At 36.3% G+C, this 20,410-nt stretch overlaps 2 protein-coding genes across 2 annotated transcripts; both read left to right on the top strand.

Moving 5' to 3' along the window:
* The first annotated feature begins 165 nt into the window (after window positions 1-165).
* LOC101035218 (olfactory receptor 51B5) lies at window positions 166-1,104 on the top strand. The gene has a single exon (XM_003923366.4). It carries the CDS (start codon window positions 166-168, stop codon window positions 1,102-1,104), a length of 939 nt encoding a protein of 312 aa, XP_003923415.2.
* Window positions 1,105-10,523: 9,419 nt separating this feature from the next.
* Window positions 10,524-11,462, top strand: LOC101035531 (olfactory receptor 51B2). The gene has a single exon (XM_003923367.4). It carries the CDS (start codon window positions 10,524-10,526, stop codon window positions 11,460-11,462), a length of 939 nt encoding a protein of 312 aa, XP_003923416.2.
* Window positions 11,463-20,410: the final 8,948 nt, after the last annotated feature.

The raw sequence follows: 20,410 nt of genomic DNA, 5'->3' as shown, positions 1-20,410 counted from the left end.
TAACCCTAAGAATGTATTTTGAGAAACAATCACTTATATTGATGTCATTTTTGTCTTCAGGAAAAAATTCTGAGAATGATATATTCAAAGTGCTACCTTGAAGTTAGAACTGCACATTGTGATAACAACAGAAAGAGAAAGAAATTTCTTATATATAAACTCAGGATGTGGTCCAACAGCAGCTCCCATTCCTTCCTGTTGACTGGTTTTCCAGGCTTGGAGGCAACTCATCGCTGGATTTCCATATTTTTCTTTTTCATCTATATCTCTGTCCTTTTTGGCAATGGCACCCTCCTCCTTCTCATTAAGGAAGACCACAGGCTTCATGAACCCATGTACTTCTTTCTCGCCATGCTGGCTGCCACAGACCTGGGGATGACCCTGACCACAATGCCCACAGTGCTGGGAGTCCTCTGGCTGGATCATAGGGAGATTGGAAGTGCAGCCTGCTTTTCCCAGGCCTACTTTATACACTCACTTTCCTTTGTGGAGTCTGGTGTTCTGCTTGTCATGGCCTATGATCGTTTTATTGCCATCTGCAACCCTCTTAGATATAACTGTATACTTACTAACACTCGAATAATGAAGATTGGACTGGGAGTTCTGATGAGAGGATTTGTACCTGTTGTTCCCCCAATCATGCCCCTCTATTTTTTTCCCTATTGTCACTCCCATCTCCTTTCACATGCATTCTGCCTTCACCAGGATGTCATTAAACTGGCCTGTGCTGATACCACCTTCAACCGACTATACCCAGTTGTGCTTGTAGTCTTTATATTAGTGCTAGATTCTCTGATTATCCTCATCTCTTATGTGTGGATACTCAAGACTGTCCTGAGCATTGCCTCCAGAGAGGAGAAGGCCAAGGCCTTCAATACTTGTGTCTCCCATATCTGCTGTGTCCTGGTTTTCTATGTCACAGTGATTGGATTGTCTCTGATTCATCGTTTTGGAAAGCTGGTTCCACATATTGTTCACCTCACTATGAGCTATGTCTATTTTCTGTTCCCTCCGCTAATGAATCCTATAATATATAGTGTCAAGACCAAGCAGATTCGGAATGGTATTCTTCACCGTTTTACTACCCATAGAGCTGGAACCTGATCTCTGACCATCACAGTCACACTCAGAATGTAAAAACCATATTTGGGAGAGAGCAAAGAAGTCTCATATCTAGCATGCATGCTCATATGTCTTGGTAAAATAGGTGTTAAAATAGAGTTTCAAATTTCCCTAAGGCATCTTTTTTAAGCCCAAATCTTTAGCTAAATGTAGTTTGCAAAAATTTTTGTTGAATTCCTGTATATTGAATATTTCTCTAAGATTTCCACTAAGTTATTGTGATAAGAACATCTTAGGTATCTATTGGTGTATCTATAACGTAACTAACAGGTTTATTTCATGGTATAGAGTTAGCAGATAGGAACAGCAATAAGAACATAAAATTATTAGTTGGTTTGAGTGATATGGAATGTTAGCTGCTTGTTGTTCATGGTTTCTGCATTCTGCAGGGTGTTGTTCTCAACTCAGTAGGAAACGTCTCATGAAGAAAATGGCCCATGCTCCCCAGGATGCAGGCCACAGGCAAATATTGACCATCTTGCTTCTGAAGCTAAGCTCCAGCTGTGACTGTGCACGTACTTACCTCCTTTCTTTGGCTATGCTACTTTTCCTTGCTCCCTGTCTTCTGAAAGCATTCATTAATAAATTACACACATCTGAATCTCTACCTCAGGCTTTGCTCAAAGAGAGCTCAACTTAAAAAAAAAAAACACTGCAATCCTTATTCATATTTTGTTTCATTAAGAAATGTAATTGTGAAAGAACTGAGCATGTAGAAAAAAACTATGGGCTTTATCATTTTTTTCATCCTTGTCACTCCACGTCATCTGAGCAACACAGTCTGAATGCTCAACTGTGAGTCTGAGTGCCTGTATGTGATGCTAGGTTTTTGTCCTGCTTTCAGTCATTCAGGAAAGCAATCATGTGTCCTTCAACTTCTGCTCTACACATCCACAACTTATTTTATTAATAAGAATATTGTGAGGTAGATATTATCACTATTTTCTTGTGGGGGTGAATTTAATATAAAAAATTAAACATCCCCTTCAAGGGCATAAAATTTATAAGTGGTACAGTTGTGATTCAAATTTATATCTTCTAACTATAAGGCCAGTGTGACTGGTACTCCACTAAAATAGTCTATCTTAAGTTGCTTCTACTTTGTGCCTTGTATTCCACCATGCTTATAGAAGTAGTACCTACTTCCTTTTTCTGAAAATTTCTTCTTCTTCTATTCCAAAAATATTGTTCCCTATGAAAACTGATATTTTCCATTGTATCTCCAAACTCCTAACCACAGAACTTTTTAAAAAGAATTTTTCAATATGACATTGTAAAAAAAATAGTAGTCCTTTTATTGTGGTTAAAGTACTAAAATGCAATGCTGAGAATTGTTAATGACAATGTTTTCCATCAGTCAAGTGACTTCAAACTATAATAAGCATTTAGAGTAAATTAGCACTCGCACATGGATGAAGACTCCATCTCAAAATATAGATAAATAAACAAACAAATAAATAAATAAATAAATAAAGATAAGGCACTTCTAAACAACAAAATAAACTATCATTAGAGGAAACAGGCAACCTACAGAGTGGGAGGAAATTTCTGCAATCTGTCCACCTGACAAAGGTCTAATATCTAGAATGTATGAGGAACTTAAACAAATTCACAAAAAACACACACAAAAGTAGGCAAAGGACATGAACAGATACTTCTCAAAAGAAGACATTCATGTGGTCAAAAAACATATGAAAAAAGTCTCAGCATCACTGATCATTACAGAAATGCAAATCAAAACCTCTATGAGATACCATTTTATGCCAGTCAGAATAGTGGTTATTAAAAAGTCAAGAAACAACAAATGCTAGCTAGGTTGCAGAGAAATAGGAACACTTTTACACTGTTGGTGAGAGGAGTGTAAACTAGTTCAAGCATTGTGGAAGATAGTGTGGCAATTCCTCAAAGATTTAGAACCAGAAATATCATTTCATCCCACAATCCCATTACTGGGTATATACCTAAAGGAATATAAATCATTCCATTACTTAGAAGCATGCACCTGTATGTTCATTGCAGCACTATTCACAATAGCAAAGACATGGAATCAACACAAATGCCCATCAGTGATAGACTGGATAGAAAAAAACATGGTACATGTTAACCATGAAATTCTATTCAGCCATAAAAAGGAACAAGATTATGTCCTTTGCAGGGACATGGATGGAGCTGAAAGTCATTATCCTCAGCAAACTAATGCAGGAACAGAAAACCAAACAACATGTTCTCACTTAGAAGTGGGAGCTGAGCAATGAGAATGAGAACATATGGAAATGGTAAGAGGAACAACACACACTGGCGCCAGTCAAGGGTTGAGGTGGGGTAAGGGAAAGCATTAGAAAAAATGGCTAATGCATGCTGGACTTAACACCTTGGTAATGGGTTGATAAGTGCAGCAAACCACCTTCACATAGGTTTACCTGTGTAATAAACCTGCACGTCCTGCACATGTACCTCAGAACTGAAAAAAAAATTAAAAGAATGTACATAAAAATATGGAAATTAATAAATGTGATTCACTGCATTAAAAAAAAAGACAAAACTGCAATTACTCTGATATCAACCTAATATAAGAAATTAACAGATATGATCATGCAGGAAGGAAAGTTCCAAGATATGCAGAAGGAGTCAAGTTGAAAACCCAAGAGAGTCTTGTAGTTTAGTCCTATTCCAAGTCTGAAGGCCATGCTTGCCACCCAAAAGTCATCAGGCTTCAGACCCAGGAAGTTTTGCTATTTCAGTTCAATCTAAAGGCAGAAAAAAAGGTCTATATTCCAGTTTGAAGGCCATAAATCAGGAAGAATTATCTCTGATTTGGGCTAGGGTCAGGCTTTTTGTTCTATTCAGGTTTTCAGCTGATTGGGTGAAGCCACCTGCAGTAGGAAGGACAGTCTGCTTTCCTTGGCCTATCAATTTAAATGTAAATCTCATCTAAAAACACCCTCACAAAAACACCTAGAATAATGTTTGACAATTATTTGGGCACCCCATGGCCCAGTCAAATTGGCAAATAAAATTAACCATGAGAGCCTGTAGAGGATAATTTAAAGGATGGGATCCTCAGAGATTATTGTAGAATCCAGAAGGCTGACAGATAATAGAATCAACCTACAAAGAAAAAATAAAAGAAGTTGGTATTGTCAGCACGGACTCACTCAACAAACAGCAAAACTCGCCGGGCGCGGTGGCTCAAGCCTGTAATCCCAGCACTTTGGGAGGCCGAGGCGGGTGGATCACGAGGTCGAGAGATCGTGAGATCATCCTGGTCAACATGGTGAAACCCCGTCTCTACTAAAAATACAAAAAACTAGCTGGGCGTGGTGGCGCGTGACTGTAATCCCAGCTACTCAGGAGGCTGAGACAGGAGAATTGCCTGAGCCCAGGAGGCGGAGGTTGCGGTGAGCCGAGATCGCACCATTGCACTCCAGCCTGGGTAACAAGAGCGAAACTCTGTCTCAAAAAAAAAAAAAAAAAAAAAACAAACAAAAAAAAAAAACAGCAAAACTCCTAGGATAGAGTCCTTCCTGAATCGTTAGTGATATAAGCTTATAATACCTGACTGTTACCTTCCTATATGCCATATGTAAAATAGGGCTGCAGTTAGATGCAGGCTGTGACACCAGAGCTCAGGCCAAGAGCCAAGGAATGGAAGACCAGAAACATATTTTCATTTTAAAAGCATGGGGAGAAATGACAAATACAGGTGAGGGGAAGGAAGGCAGCAAACCACACTGCCATGTGTGTACCTATGCAACAATCTTGCATGTCCTTCACATGTACCCCAAAACCTAAAATGCAATTAAAATAAACAAATAAATAAATAAATAAATAAATATACATACAATGCTCATACTAAAAAAAAAGTTAAATAATTTCTAATAATGTGACTACCTAAGTATTTTCAGAACAGATATTCTAATAAATATTGAGTTATATAATTTATACGTAAAAAAGATACAATATTATGTCAGGAAACACTGCACCAAAGAAGGCTTTTATTACAGGAGATGGGAGGTTCTGCCCAATCTCAGATTATGCTGCTGTGATATGATTCTCCACTTCACAGGCAATACAGCAGAAAATATGCAAAGAATGAACAAGGTCTTAGAGCATCAAGAATGAGAGAGACATAAATGGCTATTTAAGGAAATAGAGGACACTTTGGATGCCCTGCCTACTTCCTCCCATTGCCCTAAGCCTAGTGACTTTGAATTTTGGCTGATAATAGCTGTTCCCATTCTCTGGAGGCTTATCCTCCACCAACAGGGTCACTTCATGTGGGAGACTATCCCAACCCTGGGGCGGTCTGCAGGAACTTACTTTTATATCTATTCTAAGATAAGTGATATTTCCAGGAATAGAGTCATATTCATGGGGCAGAAGATAATGTACTGCCAGTGAGAGGGTCAATATGCCTACTAATGAAACAGGAAGGCAGCCTGAAATTAAATCAATTATCTCAGGGTCTTACTATCTCCACCTCATTTTAACTTCAAATCATAGATCCTCTAAATCAATCCAGTCCTAAATTTTCACTTAGTACAAAGAGGACACACAAGCTTTCAGACTTAAGCCATTCCCAGCGACTGACTCTTAGTCATGATTTCCTACTTCTATTCTACTTACATTTAGAAAGACCTATGAGCAGAATGCAGTTCAGGAGAAACTTAACTGATATAAAATGTCAAGTGCCAAAATGTGACCCGCATGGTTCACCACATTGCACCCATACTCATTTTGAAATCTCACAGTTGGGCTAAGTTCCAGGATAAATTTAAAATACAAGACTGATAAGACAATAGAAATTCTCAGAACCTTATCACTCTGCCAGACTATGAGTATTATTGTATTCAAGTACAAATTATCAGAGAAAGCCAGGTATGTAAAGAATACCTCCACCATGTGCCCTTTTCAACATTACTACAGGACACTTAAAGTAAATAAGATTGTTTTAACTTGATTTATGTTGCTCCAGAAGCAATAACTCTGATCCTTGGGCAAGACTTACCAAGAGACAGAAAACAAGCTTATTATCTGAAAGAATTTATCGGCAGTATTCATTTATGAGAAAATATCACTCAAGAATGCATATGCCAAGTACCAGATAACAAACAATCTTATTTGAAACCAAGTAAAGGTTAAGTGTGAGGGATTTGTGAAGCTTCATTTAAGTTGAGTGAGTTTGTTGGCTACAGGGTTAAGGAATAACAAAAGTAGGTTTCACGGTGTCTTTTTTTTGAGGTGGGGAATCACACAAGGCAAAGGTGGTTTGATAGCATGACTCCAGACTTCTGGATGAAACTACAATTCTGTTTTCTTTCTGAAAAGAAAACATGGGGCTTTAGAACACAGTTCTGTACCCACGTCCTTCTCCAAAGGAGACTGGAAAAAAAATATATCCCAGTAGTCTAATTATCCAGCATCAAGAGAGATACTGGGGAACAATTTTGAATATAAATAACCTCACAAATTAATCCTGTTAGCAGTCCTCGAAGATATCATTTGAACCAATTTCTACACCAGGACCCAGAAATTACATCTCCCCTTAATTTCTGATACTTCCAGGTAAGGCTCTAATGACTATGGGAGAATGAAATGGAGGTATTCGAGAGGAAAATAAAGATGACCAATTTTCTTGGACTTCTCTTCCACTACATAGTTGTTGCAAGAGGGTAAATAGAGAAAAGAGGGAAGGTATCTGTATCTATGGAGTCTGCTAGGTATAACAATCTCCAACATAAAAGTTCAGTTTCCCAGAAAATGCCAACTCTGGAAGAAAAACAGTCATTTTATGTGTTGGGTGCTTACATGAATAATTAAGAGTTCTGAACTGCTATCTAGACATTCTTGTTAGCTCAGGGCTATTAAGAACATTTTTCCTTCAATAGAAATTTTCTTTGGAAGAGGCAGGAGAGAAAAGAGACTGACTTTGGGGGTGAATGTGCAGGGTGGGCTCATCATGACACCTGTCTCTATATTACATCTCCTCCTCCTCTTGAAGCAGTTCTCTAGGCTCATTTTTCTTTATATTACATCCATCTATGGTCCCTTTCTGCCTTCTTCTTTCTCTGCTTTGTAGCTCCCACATTTTCAGCTTATACATCAGCCAATGAGGATGTTAGTATTATTTTGAAATCCCTGTTCTTATGTAAGTCAATTTAACAATTAGCATACCAGCTAGTGATCAATACATTAATCACAAAATAAATAAAATTTTATAAATAACCTTACAATCAATATGTCACACTCTGTCATGGCTTCCAGGGCCATTGATGTATTAATATAACAGTCAGCATGGTAAGCAACGTTAGTGTTGGAGTGGGAGTAGAAACGTGTTTTTTACTACAATGAGTTAGTTAGAGCCACTAGGTTTGAGAGACTAGTAAAAGAATGTAAACAGTAAAAATTTTGTGCTAAGTTTTATGCTAAAGTCTGGTTGATGCAAAAGAGACATTGGGGTTTAGTTAGAGAGGGCAAAGTGAGAGACAATATAGAAATAGACACAACAAAAGTATAATTGATACAGGAAGAAAGACACAAGATAACAAGAGGATGGATATGACATATAGCTGCAGCCTACGTACATGAGCAAATGGGGCAGAAATGATTAGTGCTGCCCAGCCAAGCCCAACCTAAATAAGTTGAACCATGCATGAGAGTGAAAAATGAATGTTTAATGTTGTAAGCCATCGATGCTCTATAGGGCTTTGTCATGTGACAATTCTGTGTTACTAGATAATTAGTACAATGATTTATGTAAACTCTGTAAACATTAGTTTGTTATAGAACTCTACAAATTCTTAATACAATATGGATAATAGTAATATTTTGCATTAATTTTCTGTTATACATAAATTACTGCAAATTGAATTGCTTAAAACATTATTAGTTTATTATATTACACTTCTATAGGTCTGTACTCTAATAGGCTTAACTGGGTTTTCTGCTTAGGGTTTCATAAAGTCAAATTCTAAATGTCAGGAGGACTGGGCTTTTATCTGAAGGCTCTGGGGAAGACTTCACTTCCATGCTCATTCAGATTATAGTCAGTTGTTTCTTTTCTTTATTCTTTGAGATGGAGTCTCACTCTGTTGCCTAGCCTGGGGTGCAGTGGCACAATCTCTTGCTTCCTGCAACTTCTGCCTCCTGGGTTCAAGTGATCTCCTGCCTCAGCTTCCCAAATTAGCTGGAACTGCAGGCACCTGCCCCACGCCTGGCTAATTTTTGTATTTTTTGTAGGGACAGGGTTTCACCATGTTGATCGGGCTGGTCTGGAACTCCTGACCTCAGGTGATCTGCCTGCCTCAGCCTCCCAAAGTGCTGGGATTACAGGTGTGAGTGAGCCACTGCACCCAGTTATCAGAATTCAGTTTCCTATTGCTGAAATCTGAGGTCTCTGGGTTTTTTTTGTTTGTTTTGTTTTTTGCAAGCTGTTAGCTGGGACCCCCTCTTTGTACCTAGAGGATTCTTCCATTCCTTCTTTTGTAACCTTCTTATATTTCAAACCAGCAACTGTCCATGAACCTTTCTCAAACTTTGAATATTTCTGGTTTCCTATTCTACTACTACTCAGTGAAAACTCTGCTTTTTAGGGGCTCATGAAATTAGTTTTCCCCAAGTAGTTACATTTTCAATTATCTCATAATCAACAGATCAGTAACTTTAATTATGTCTGTATAACCCCAAGCATGATATTGTGTCATATTCACAGTCCCAGACATTAGGATAGGAAATCTGGTAGAGAGGTGGATTTTAAAATTATGCCTATCACACCTATTTAAAAAATAGCTAGTGAGAAAGGCTTTCTTTTCTAATACATGTGTTAGTTTTAAAGTATGTGTGAAATAGTTTTTATTCTTAACATTTTTTTGATGAAACAATGTGTGAAAGGGTAGTAGAGAGCAGCTGCATTCCTATTTCTCCACATCCTCTCCAGCATCTGTTGTCTTCTAACTTTCTGATGCTCGCCATTCTAGCTGGTGTGAGATGGTATCTCATTGTGGTTTTGATTTGCATTTCTCTAATGACCAGTGATGATGAGCTTTTGTTTTCATATGTTGTTGGCTACATATGTGTCTCCTTTTGAGAAATGTCTGTTCATATCCTTTGCCCCCTTTTTGAGGGGATTGTTTATTTTTTTCTTTACAGGTACATGTTCTTTACACATGTAGCATCAGAACAGTTCCTTATACAGTAGTTAGATGCTTTGTGATTTCTTCTGATTCTGATTTATTTATTTTTTTGATACTGAGGTCATTTTATGAAGAAAACTGCTAAGTCCTGAAGACTTGCCTTTAGGATTCTGAATTTATGGTTACATAAGACTGCAGCAGAGCAGGTAATAAGTTTCTTTTCTTTTTTTCCCCAGCCTTGGTTTGTGACAACCAAGAAAACAGAAACAGTGGTGATGGCCAGCATCCTTAAGCTGTGGCAACATTAGAATTTTACCTGTTACAGAACTGCAACAGCACCTCAGGAGTTTAGAATTGATGGAAAAGCAGAGAGAGATAAGAAGAGACAGAAAACCAACTAAGTATTTGATTATGGGAAATAATGTTGGAAAGAGCAAGTGGTAGAAAGAAAGCCAGTAAATGGTGAAGGAACAATAAGAAAAATATAATTTTATGAAGGTATTTGGAGAAAATCAATGAGATGAAAGAATGAAAAGGTTTCTATCTCAAAAGATGGATTAGGTATGAAATGCTTATAGCAGTGATGCCCAGATATTGTATTGCATTGGAATCACCTGAGGATCCCGAAAAAAGCAAATTTGATTCAGAATGTTGGAAGGGGCAGATCTGAGGATACATGTCTAACAAGTCCTCTGCTTGTTAGATGTGCCTAGTCTGTGACCCACAACTCTGGTGGCCAAGTTCAAGTAACTGTTGGAGTGACAAAGCAATCCATTGGAAGTGATGGTGATGCGTGCTGTACTGCATAAACACTGACATTCAATTTCAAAAACTGAGAAAAATTGCATTAACTGAAAAAATTGTCTTTATCATAATTGTGAAATATGAAATGAAAATAAAACGATCATTTCCAAAAGGTTAGTAATCACAGCAAGAAAACAACTAAGCCAGATTGTTATCCATTTATGTTTATTTATCTTATTTGTTTTTGCTATCACTGTTTTTGCAAATATTTATAAGTACCCTCAAAATAGTTGGGGATGACATACTTAAAATTAATGAAAAATCTTTTAATTTGAGAAAAATTGTACAATTAACTCTGTATTTTCTCTAATTAGGGAAAGACCATAGTCTCTACATGACTATTCTTCTTCAAGAAAATAGTTGCAGAGTCAAATTTATCACACCAATTAACTATCCCCACACAGGAACATTGGGGGCTCCTGGTTTCAAGATTTCAAGAAATTGATCTTGAGCTGTGGACACATGATGTGGCCAAATATTACTGCAGCCCCTTTTTTGCTGACTGGCTTTCCAGGGCTGGAGGCAGCTCATCACTGGATCTCCATCCCCTTCCTTGTCATTTATGTGTGCATCATTCTGGGCAATGGCATGCTCCTGTACCTCATCAAGCATGACCACAGTCTTCATGAGCCCATGTACTACTTCCTCACCATGCTGGCAGTCACAGACCTCATGGTGACATTAACCACAATGCCTACCGTCATGGGTGTTCTATGGGTGAATCACAGGGAGATTAGTAGTGTGGGCTGCTTCCTGCAGGCTTACTTTATTCACTCCCTTTCTGTTGTGGAATCAGGTTCCCTCCTGACAATGGCATATGATCGTTTCATTGCCATCCGCAATCCTTTGAGATATGCTTCTATTCTCACCAATACTAGAGTCATAGCATTAGGAGTGGGAGTGTTTCTAAGGGGTTTTGTATCCATCCTGCCTGTAATCTTGCGTCTTTTTTCATTTTCATATTGCAAATCTCATGTTGTCACACATGCTTTCTGCCTTCACCAAGAAATCATGAGACTGGCTTGTGCTGATATAACTTTCAATAGAATTTACCCTGTAATTTTGATCTCTTTAACAATTTTCCTAGACTCTCTGATCATTCTCTTCTCCTATATTCTAATTCTTAAGACGGTTATAGGCATTGCCTCTAGTGAAGAGAGAGCCAAAGCCCTCAATACTTGTATCTCCCACATTAGTTGTGTCCTTATTTTCTATGTTGCAGTGATGGGTTTGACATTCATCTACAGATTTGGAAGGAATGTGCCAGAGGTTGTCCACATTATCATGAGTTATGTCTACTTCCTCTTTCCTCCTTTAATGAATCCTATCATCTATAGCATCAAGACCAAGCAAATACAACATGGTATTATCCGCCTTTTATTGAAACATAAGTTTAGTAGTTAAACTCGGGTCTGGAGAATCAGATACAGACACAAAAATGAAGATAGAATGAAAAATTAAAGCCTGGACTTCTTTCTTAGCTAAGAGCAGGAATATATTGGAAGATAATGTTTCACTCAGAAGAGCTTAAGGACTTTATCATAGGGTTGGGGGATAGCCTAGGAGATGCCTGGTGACAGAAGACTGAGTAGACTACATGGAGCTGAAAAACTCCATATTTAAATTCCTCTTTCCAATGCACCTGAAATTAACCACCTCAGTGAAATTTGAAAAAAAGACAGAACATATAATCTCTTTGAAAAACTTTTGTGTCAGTGTGCACACTTGTGCATACATGTTTATGTGTTTGCATAGGCTAGTGCACACATGTTTAAAACACTTTTGATCATCATTCTCTAAAAATAAATTCTTAATTAAAATTTTCTTGATTCTCATGGCAAATACCATGAAAAGAAATTAACATTTTAAATTTACTTTTAAATAAGTAAGTGTTGGTTTTCTTTTAAATGTCCTCTACCCTGAGTTAGAGTACTTTCTAGGGCCATGATTTGCATTTAATATTTTTGATATAGTCATAAGTCACTTACAGAGTATTTCAATAAGAGCTTTTGAATTTTTGATACATTTATTGCAGTATGTCTGGATTTTATAAAAAGTATCTCTTTACCTTATTCTTCTTTAAATATTCTTTTGCCCAAACGAAATCTTAGAAGGAAAAACCTAGACAAGCTTCTTGTCAGCTTACAAAAAGTAGGAAGTGAGTTTATAAGGGTATGTTTGCTCTTCAGATGATTTTAACGTACTTTTCAATAGATCTTTGAGGAGGCTCCTATAAAATTGAAAATAATCTATGCTTGATTCTTTCTTTCAGGTGAAATTATTGAATCAACCATCCTATTCTATTTATTAAAATCAAATAAATGGTCTTTAAGATTTAAGATATTTTATACTAGTATGTACATGTATAATTGTGTTTGCATGTGTGTGTGGACACCTGCACATGTGGAATAAATCTTTCAATATTTTATCTTAGATATTATCTCCAACCTCAAACTCTTGTTTTTAAACCTTTCACAATGAATTTAATGAATTGTAATACATTTATTGTATTATTTTTATAGTGGTATTATATATAATTTGACACTATAGCTTTTTTACATTGTATAATTCAGTGGCACACGTTACACTTGCCATGTTGTGCAATCACCACCACTATTTCTAAAATTTTGTATTACACCAAACAAAAACTGTGTATTGATTTATCAGTTAGTCCCCAGTCCATGTTTCTCCTACACTCTGGTAACTTCTAATCTACTTTTTGTCTCTATGAATTTGCTTATTCTAGATAATTTGTGTAAGTGAAATAACACAATGTTTGTCCTTTTGAGTGTGACTTGTGCCTCTTAGGATAGTTTGGAAGGTTTATCTATGTTGTAGCATGTGTCAGACCTACTTTTTATAGATTAATAATATTCTATCCTATATATACAACATTTTGTTTATATATGCATATGCTGATAAACACTTGTATTCTTTCTATTTCTTGCCTACTGTGAATAATGCTGAAATCAACATTGACTTAAAAGTGTCTATCTGAGTCCTTGTTTTCGATTCTTTTGGATTTATACCTAGGAATTTATATTTGGAAGAATAGAAACTGTGAATTGCTGAATCATATGACAATTTTTTATGTTCAACTTTTTGAAAAATCTGTTTCCCACAGCTGTTGCCATATTTCACATTCTCACCAGCAATGTGCGAGGGTTCAGATTTCCCCATAAACTCACCAACACTTGTTATTTTCCATTATTTTGATTACAGCCATCTTAGAAGGTGTGTAGTAGTGTATCACTGTGGCTTTAATTTGCTTTTCTCTATTGACTGAGAATCTTAAACATCTTTTAATGTGCTCATTGACCATTTGTATGTCTTCATTGGAGAAATGTATACTGACTTATTTTGCAATTAGTCTTTGCAGATGTACTTTTAGATATTCCTCTAGTCTGAGTTGGGAGACTCCTTGAACCTTTAAATTGCATTTCATGCTTTTCTAATAAAAAGTCTTAAATACCTCACAATGGATAATTTCTTATACTAGTTAGTGAATTATTGATGGCTTTCCTTCAATACACCCCAGATTCTACCTAAATATACCTGTCTACCTCCTCCCACTCTGAATATTCTGCTTTTCAAAGAATAATCCTTCAAATATTCCATGGAAGAAGAAAATGAGACAAGCTTTCTGGAGTAAGGCAGTTTTCAGTTATAATTGCTTAAATAAATGTTTAACTCAAATAGAAATTTTATGGTAGTGCAGTACAGAGATAAGAAAATACAATCCTTCCAGACCTAAATATATATGGCATCCACATTTTACAGGTACATGTTCAGGAAGAAAGATCAGAACTGGTGATTTGTTTGCAACAAGTCTTTGCTCTGGACTTCACTGAGTAAAGTTTAATATTGGGAAGACAGAAAAATGAGGAGAGAAATGAGATGCAATCTATGGAATGCTTAAAAAATAGGTGTAGGAGCAAGTTTTCTTTATGTCCTTGTTAAAACTTTTTCATATTGATTAAAATATAAACCAGATTATTTATTCACACATTTTATATGCTGTTGAGTACAATGTTAAAGCTATAGATGGTGAGTATGGACAAAATCTTAAAATCTGGTTATTCCCCAAAGACTTCCTCGGTTTCTCATAATGTGCCCAGTAAATTTCTAATGTTTATTACTGTGTTAGGAGAAAATTTCAGTCCAGATCATTTCCATCTTGATTTGCTGACCTGGGTGCAGGTTCTTATGGCACAGGAAAGACTGTCTTTGCAAGTTATTTTGGAAGAATAGAAACTGTGAAAAATGTATGGCTTCTTTGGTGCTCATGGGATATTTTTATACTGTATGCTACTCCAATATCTAAATTAAATATCTAAGCTTCTCATTTACAGCTTTATGTTAGGTAGAAGGTACTTTAGCTAAGCTGGCTAAGGCCCTTCCAATTAAAACTCATTTGTTTTTCTCATGCTTTGTGAGAAAGATCCCATCTTTCTGCCATGAAACTTCAAGTTATAGTTTTTTTAATAACCCATAATTTATGTCTGAGAAGAAAGGGAGATTCAATCTATCTTCAGTGATGACCAGTATCACTGAACGGTTAGCTGGGCCTGTTGCGGATTGTGAATATGACAATATTTGAATCCCTCTGAAGAGGTATAAGAGACAGACACTTGCTTTTGAATATGCAGGGTTGTTTCCATGATGGAGGAAACAGATTGGAGGAATGTAGATTTATGGGTGAAGTTGTCCCAGACTTTGGCTTGGAAGTTGAGTGCTCAGCTCTAGGTGCTACCATTGATGCTAAAGGAGAACTTTTCCAAAATGACTTTGGGGAAATACAATTTCCTATCATTTTGTTTAGTTGACACAAATTCTTACTCAGTAGGGTCCCAAAGGGCAAGTGGTCTATATTATCAACTCCTTTATACATATTTAGACACTTCCCAGGTATCAGGTCATTACCAGGACCATTAGGTTAGTTATCTTCCATAACCTCATTAGATTGACTAACTGTAACTTCTTTCAACATAATCTCCAAAGAACAAGCTTTTCTGCATATCTTCAACACACTAAAATATCTCCTTTCAGTCTTGTCCCTGGACTACTAGGCATAATTGCCTTGCATAGATATGACATGGTACACAGTGATTTCAGCTATGACTTTCTCTTTCTATATGGTAATATAACTGATACAATGTAAAGAAGAAAAAATAAAATCTAATGTCTGATATACTATCGTTGGGGTATAGTTCTTTTTTGAGAATAAGAGTCTCTTTTGATGCATTGGTCTAGCTAGTTAGTAGTATAGATAGATCACAGGAAAAGGTAGATTTAGTGTATTTAGACATCAACACAACATTTTCAAAGTAGTCTTTTCATTGATGGGAGAATATAAGTTCCATAAGTGCTTAAGACATTTTACCTTGAGACTCACTTGCAGCCAAAATACTAAGAAAGATAAAGACACTTAAGTGTCTCTTCTCATACGGTCACAGCTACTTGGAAGGCTGAGGTGGAAAAATTGCTTGAGTGTAAAAGTTTGAGGCTGCAGTAAACTATGATCTCACCACTGTACCCATCCTGGGTGACAGAGTGAGACATTGTCTCAAAAAAGAGGAAAGAAAGAAGACAGAAGGAAGGAAAGAGAGAAAGAAAGAGAAGAAGGAAGGAAGGAAAGAGAGAAAGAAAGGGAGGAAGGAAGGAAGGAAGGAAGGAAGGAAAAAGGGAGGGAGGGAGGAAAGTTAGAGAAAGAAAGGAAAGAAAGAAAGAAGAAAGAAGAAAGAAAGAGAAAGAAGGGAGGGAGGGAGAGAGGAAGGGAGGAGGGAAGGGAGAAAAGAAAGAAAGAAAAGGAAGAAAGGAAGAAAAAAACTTTAAAAAGTCTTTCTTCTTGATGTTGTTATGGATTTTTCTCGGTATTATGATTGATATAAAAATTGGAGGCATGAAAGTACTAAGCAATAAAGAAAAGGATATAGAATTTTTTGGCATGCTTGAACTTGTAATTTTATTAAAAACAAATGTAAAGGTTGTAAAGGTCTACAATTTGGTTATAAAACCAATGTCTTCATTGCATGAACACCATTCATTTACTTAACTAGTACTTACTGAGCAACCACTATGCCTTAAGCTCCATGTTAAGCACTGAAAATGTCACTCATTAAAATCTTTCAGAAGTTTTGTTTACTGTGAGTGCAATGAGAATTGACTTTATGATGCGGTTATTAAAAAAGCTGTCACGTCTTAGCTACAAGTCTAGATTTAACAGGCTCTGAAAAATGAATTCTGGAATGCATTTATTGCTGTATGATCTAAAATCACATTTTGGCAAAATCTTACCTGAACATATGAGAGGATATTTAGTTTTTTCCCCTAGTTATAAACAGGTGCCAGTTAACAGAGTGTAACTTGCTGCAAGTGTCATATATATTATATAGAATATATATTTTATCACTATCTTAAATCTGAAAGACTAAATTTGACATGTATATTGAAATAAGAGTTCAGGGTAGAGTTGTGGACCTCGGCACATGATCCAACTGAAAAAGTGATTTCAGAATGGGACTAATATGACACACCCGGATTATTACGTTCAATAAGGTGGAGCATCATAGGAAATAAATCAGGATTAGGAATAATTACATCATGAACATTAAAACAGTTATAGGCATTGCCTCCAGAGGGGAACAAACTAAAACTCTCAGCACTTGTGTCTCTCATAGTAGCTGTGTCCTGGTATTTTACATCACTGTAATCAGCCTGACCTTCTTTCACAGGTTTGGGAAACATGCACCACATGTGGCCCACATAACTATGAGCTATGTCCGCTTTCTCTTCCCTCCCTTCATGAACCCCATTATTTACAGCATCAAGACCAAGCGAATTCAAGGAAGCATTACTTATCTGTTTTCTGGACACAGAAGGGCTTGACACTTGCTTCCAGAATTTTGTGAGCTTCATGATTTCTGGGCCTTTTTTTTTTTTTTTTTTTAATAATTGAAGGAGACCTCAGATTTATACCTAATATCTCTTGTATCAGTGTTAGATAGGTTTTGACTATTATGTAAAGTGAAAAGCTACATTTAACAATAATGCAATGAATGTATTCATCTAATTGATCTTTTAATATACAGGTAGTTATAAATGCATTCATATATAGATATAAAGCAATATAAAGACAGACATCTATCATCTATGTATCTATGTATCTATGTATCTATCTATCTATCTATCTAACATCTATTCATTGAGCGATACTAGAAAGGTGGAATGTTATTGACTTTGGAAAGAAAAGATCCAGTTTGGGTTATATAAAAATCCATAAAGCATGTGGATTGAGGGTCATGAGGTTAGAGGTTTCATTCCAAATGGTACAGCATCATTTAAAATCTCTACAGTAGAATCTGTCTGAAATCATGAATTTGCTATTTGTCTATTTCATGAGTTGATTTGTTTCCTTTTATCCTGTGTTCTCTCTAAATGCTGGATAAAAACATTTTAATATGTCTGGAATATGAAATTAAACTTGATATTTTCATTTTTGTAGATTCAATTTGTTTACTTATTTTTTTTTTTTACTTTTTAAAGTGTATTTTATTTTTATTTTTTATTTTACTTTAAGTTCTAGGGTACATGTACAGAATGTGCAGGTTTGTTACATAGGTATATGCCATGGTGGATTGCTGCATCCATCAACCTGTCATCTGCATTAGGTATTTCTCCTAATGCTATCCCTCCCCTTGCCCCTCACCCTACAACAGGCCCTGGTATGTGATGTTCCCCTCCCTGTGTCCATGTGTTCTCATCGACCAACTCCCACTTATGAGTGAGAGTATGAGGTATTTGGTTTTCTGTTTTTGTGTTAATTTGCTGAGAACGATGGTTTCCAGCTTCATCCATGTCCCTTCAAAAGACATGAATTCATTCTTTTTATGGCTGCATAGTATTCCATAATGTATATGTGCCACATTTTCTTTATCTACTCTATCATTGATGGCCATTTGAGTTTGTTCCAAGTCTTTGCTATTGTGAGCAGTGCACAATAAACATACGTGTACATGTGTCTTTATGGCAGAATTATTTATAATCCTTTGGGTATATACCCAATAATGGGATTACTGGGTCAAATGGTATTTCTAGTTCTAGATCCTTGAGGAATCACCACACTGTCTTCCATAATGGTTGAACTATTTTACATTCCCACCAGCAGTGTAAAATAATTCCTACTTTTTCACATCCTCTCCAGCATCTGTTGCTTCCTGACTTTTTAATGACTACCATTCTAAATGGCTATACAACGTAGTACCTAAGCTAATTTAGCCATAGAAACAGAGTCTGTGGTGTAAGTGAGGCAGAGGATTTTTTTCTCCTTCCTACGCTGTTAAATGAATACTGAGCTAGAATATTTAGTTCATCTATCACACGTTAAATGGGACTTTATATTTCTGCTGAAGATTTGGGTGTGGGGATAACTCAAGGTATCAGATCAAGGGACTCATGACGGCAGGTAACTCTAACAGAAAGGGGAAGGAGGTTGGTAAGGCTATGTTCATGAAATTATATGTAAAATACACGTTAAACTTCTTTCCACATCCATCAGCTATGTTTATGAATAACGTGTATATAAAAGTGTTCTGTATACTCTTAGGGTTTTATGTGCCTGGGGTGCCAAATACTTTAAATTTGTAAGAATATACTTCTCTACGATATGTTTGAAAATCTCTATTTACTTGATTTTCAATAAGTATGTATCATAGTGAATATGTGATAAATGTTTAAGAAAAAATTTGGTATTTATCTATTCACCAAAACTCATTAAATGCCTAATCTGTATTAGATATAGAATTACTTTCTTTTTCCACTTTTCTTGATCAAATGGCCCCTCTTTTCTTGCTCCTATCATTTCTCTCATTTTTCCTGCCTCCACCTGGACATGCTTCATGTAGTCTGTGCTTGTGTCTGGACTAAAAATTGATACAGTCTTTTCCTAATGTTGCTCATCATATTATGGGATATATGATCCATGGTTTTTATCCATGCATTGATCTGGAGAAGTCTTCAATCCTTTTACTCTTTGTGGAAGATATCTGCAAATCTATTGTATCAGTGTTAGATAGGTTTTGACTATTACGTAAAGTGAAAAGCTACATTTAACAACAATGCAATGAATGTATTCATCTAATTGATCTTTTAATATACAGATAGTTATAAATACATTCATATATAGATATAAAGCAATATAAAGACAGACATCTATCATCTATGTATCTATGTGTACTCTGTGGTTCACTGTGCTGTGTCCATTTCAGTTTCGGCCAGTAAGCACATGGATGCCTTCTTTGATTTTTCCCACAGTGTGTTGGTCACAGAACAACCTGAGTGATCACTGATGAAAGAGCAAGAGTTTTATTGCTAGTCACAATAAAAAAAAAAAACTACAGTTAAAATGTTGTTTTTATTTTTATTAGTGGATTATGTTCCCTGACATATATCTGGCAGGACTCTTCAGAGAAGTAGCTGAAGCTGCTGTTATGACCACTAGAGGGAAGAAGATACCTGTGGAGCTAATGGCCCAGGACAGTGGAGCTACAAGCAAGGAAAGCAAGTGTTAAGGAGCCCTTTTGATTGAAGGTGGGTGCCTCCACCTTATAGGGACAGGACATGTGGATGCTCTTCCCAGTTTCTCCTGTTTCCCATACTCACTCCCCTGTTTCTAATAAAGCAAAGGCTAGTTAGTAAGATATCACCTTGCATTTTGAAAATGCCGTAGACTTTCAAAATGATTTCATGTATCAATCTTTCCTTATTCCAAGAGTCCAGAAATGGCAACATTACATTTGATTCAATGTAATGGAAAGAGCTCTTTCAATAGACAGAGAAGAGAATAATTTAATTTCTTTCTCCACACCTCCTCTCTCTCTCACTCTATCTTCCTTCCTTCCACCGTCCCTATTTCTCTCTTTCATCTCTCAGAAATATGTTTTGAAAGGATGCATAGCAGACAGCTAAAGCTGGTTTTCTCAAAGTAGAGAAGTGAGATTGAGAAGGTAGGGTTGCATAAGCCCTTTCAGTTTTTAGTTTATCTGTATCTGTATTGTTAGAATATCTTATAATATAAATAAAATTACTTCTCAGTTATATACTAGGTATGTAATCTGTGGATATTTCCTTAAGTATAATAAGCTATACTTAACTCACTTGGAAAATTCAAATGCCTACTTCATAGTTATGAATAAGGATTAAGTGAGCTAGTGCACTTAAATTTCATATCAGTATCATATATACATACACACACACACACACACACACACACACACATTGAAAGGGTTCTTACCTTGTGCTAAGAACTACAATAAGTTCATTGATGTATTATATTATTAAGTTCTAATTTCAGC

The sequence above is a fragment of the Saimiri boliviensis genome, chromosome 6 (genome assembly GCF_048565385.1).
Source record: "Saimiri boliviensis isolate mSaiBol1 chromosome 6, mSaiBol1.pri, whole genome shotgun sequence".
Taxonomy (NCBI): Eukaryota; Metazoa; Chordata; class Mammalia; order Primates; family Cebidae; genus Saimiri; species Saimiri boliviensis.
The sequence above is the reverse complement of the archived record's forward strand: the minus strand, read 5'-3'. Positions and strand labels throughout refer to the sequence as shown.